Source organism: Trachymyrmex septentrionalis, unplaced genomic scaffold, assembly GCF_001594115.1.
Source record: "Trachymyrmex septentrionalis isolate Tsep2-gDNA-1 unplaced genomic scaffold, Tsep1.0 scaffold87, whole genome shotgun sequence".
NCBI lineage: Eukaryota > Metazoa > Arthropoda > Insecta > Hymenoptera > Formicidae > Trachymyrmex > Trachymyrmex septentrionalis.
In genome coordinates this window covers 157,010-159,311 of record NW_017306059.1, presented here as the reverse complement: position 1 = coordinate 159,311, position 2,302 = coordinate 157,010, and the positions used below count along the sequence as shown (strand labels likewise).

Genomic DNA, 2,302 nt, shown 5'->3' with positions numbered 1-2,302 from the left:
TGTATATATATATATATATATTTTGTTCAAAATATAAAATATTTTACGTAAATTAGTTAACTAATTCTTTTTTATATCTTTTTTGATAACATTTTTAGATGGTAAAGAATATTATATTTATATATTATATTGATTTTTAGAAAAAAATTAATAAAGTAAAAGAGAAAAGTTATAATAAAGTACAGAATATAAGATTTGCTATACATATATGACATCTAACGGAGTAAAGATTATTATCATGAGTGTGTATACTATATTATTATTTTCTTACATATAATAGGTGGATAAATTATAATGCGTAAAGTGCATAGAAGGGGCGGTGAGGCCGTTTAGCTAACAACAGTGCTTTAGCTGTTCTAATGCTGGCATAAATCACGATAGCCGCTTTTGCGCCTCGTTTGACTGCCATAGCCACTGCCGGACATTCTCAAGTTCGCTTTATGCATATTGAATGCTATAATTACGCATAATCACTTGATAAGCAAAATAGTCGTTTTAGCAAAATATACTTATTACAATTTAACATTTTAGTTCAAAGAGCTTATCGTTATTCTTTTTGTTTCAATAATAAGCAAATAACAAATAATAAAAATAAAATAAAATTAGAAAGAACAAAATTGATTTCATAGTGATTTTCAAAATAGCGGTTTTGTATGTAGCTACGTGTTAACGTTATATTACGGGCTTAATTGGATACTTTCATGTCATTATTACGGTAATGAGATATGTTGCAATTAGGATGAAGGTAATTTTATTAAAAAATTATACTTTGAGTAATCTGTTCAACAAAGACTTGAGTAGACATCGCGTCATCTATTCGTTCTTGCCAGTTGATCGACGGAAATTTGGACGCTGGAAGGACGCGAATCGGATGCGTAGACGAATACGCATGGGCTGTTTAACGCGTATGCGAGAGGGTAGATATGCGCGCTTCCCTGGAGCGAAGTTCCGGTCGCGAATTCGAATAGCGTATCGTCGGCGGCGCAGCGTTACGGCGCTGGCCTTTCGTAAACTCCTTTTCTAGCATAGATGAGGACCTCTCGCTAGCAAAAGCGAGTTCGATGGTGCGCGAAAATATCCGCGAAGATTAATATAAGTCTTATAAGTCGATTCATGTAGATGTAAATCGCTTTTTATGCAATTTGCGTGAAAAAGCAAATATAAAAATTAAATAAAAAGGGAAAAATGAAATAGGTGACATAACTTAAAATCTGTTTTAGATAGCATACTTAAAGAAAATTTAGAAGTTGTAAACATGTCTCGATTTTTTATGCTAATTTATTCATTTATCCAATTACTGTATTGACATTCTTTAAGGATAAAAGAGGAAAAGAAGAAGAACGAATTATTGAACTATAATTACTTTTTAATTTTATATGTTCAAAATTCTATTTTATCTATTTATAATAAAATATTTTTATCTCGGAAACTATATTGCATTTGATGAAAAAGATTAAAGTTTATGAATTTAATAAAATCCCCTTAAAAGATTTTTCAAAACTTTTTCTTAGAAGAGTCTTATGGGATCATAACGAAGAGGAAGAGTGGTTTGATACAGGAAGACTTACATTGTCCGACATGCGGTTGCAGCATGCAGCAGAGGAGCAACAAGATCCTCAATACGTTTCGTCCCATGGCAATTCAAGATCATCGTCCACCGATTCCGCCGACAGATGCATCTGCAAGAAAAATAGAAAGAAAGTCAATGGCGGAAAGGGATAAGGGATAAGGAATGTTGAGCAATGTAGCGCGTCACTTTTGTGCACAACTGAGTTTCCTTTAATTTTCTCAAGAGCCGTGGGAACGAAATTTCCCAGAAGATATTTCGATTTATCGTATCTGCGGAAATAACATTTCCTGCGTTCGAAATGTCTTACATACCCAGCTTCTCGGAATCATTACGAAGATTTTATTGCTTTGCGTCCTCCTCAAGGAGGATTTCATCTTGCGAGAAAATTTTGTTTTAGATATGTATGACTTTCGTAAAATTTTATAACAATTTTTAATTATAGAAATACATAAAATATAAATTTGATTAATAATACAGTTCTGTAACCCAATTAAAAATGACAATAATTTATTTAGTAATTAAATAGTTTTTAATAAGTTTATTGATCAATCTGTTGATATTTATATTATCTAATTTTCTCTTAATAATGCAACAGCAAATTATATGTGACATAATAACGGGAAAGTATAAAAATATTACATAAATTGTAATAAGGCTATAACTATGTTCACATTTTTTACATTATTTTCTATTCTAATTTCTTCTATTTTATTATATATTTGTATATATATA

The 2,302-nt window shown here is 30.7% G+C and overlaps 1 protein-coding gene across 1 annotated transcript in view; it reads right to left on the bottom strand.

Annotated features, from left to right (window-relative positions):
* LOC108755294 (protocadherin Fat 4-like) overlaps nt 1-2,302 on the bottom strand; it is a 13,876-nt gene that overhangs the window by 8,667 nt on the left and 2,907 nt on the right. The window contains exon 2 of the mRNA XM_018498216.1: nt 1,569-1,679. Coding sequence (XP_018353718.1) covers nt 1,569-1,635 — 67 coding nt within the window. The 5' untranslated portion in view covers nt 1,636-1,679. The remainder of the gene's footprint in view (nt 1-1,568; nt 1,680-2,302) is intronic.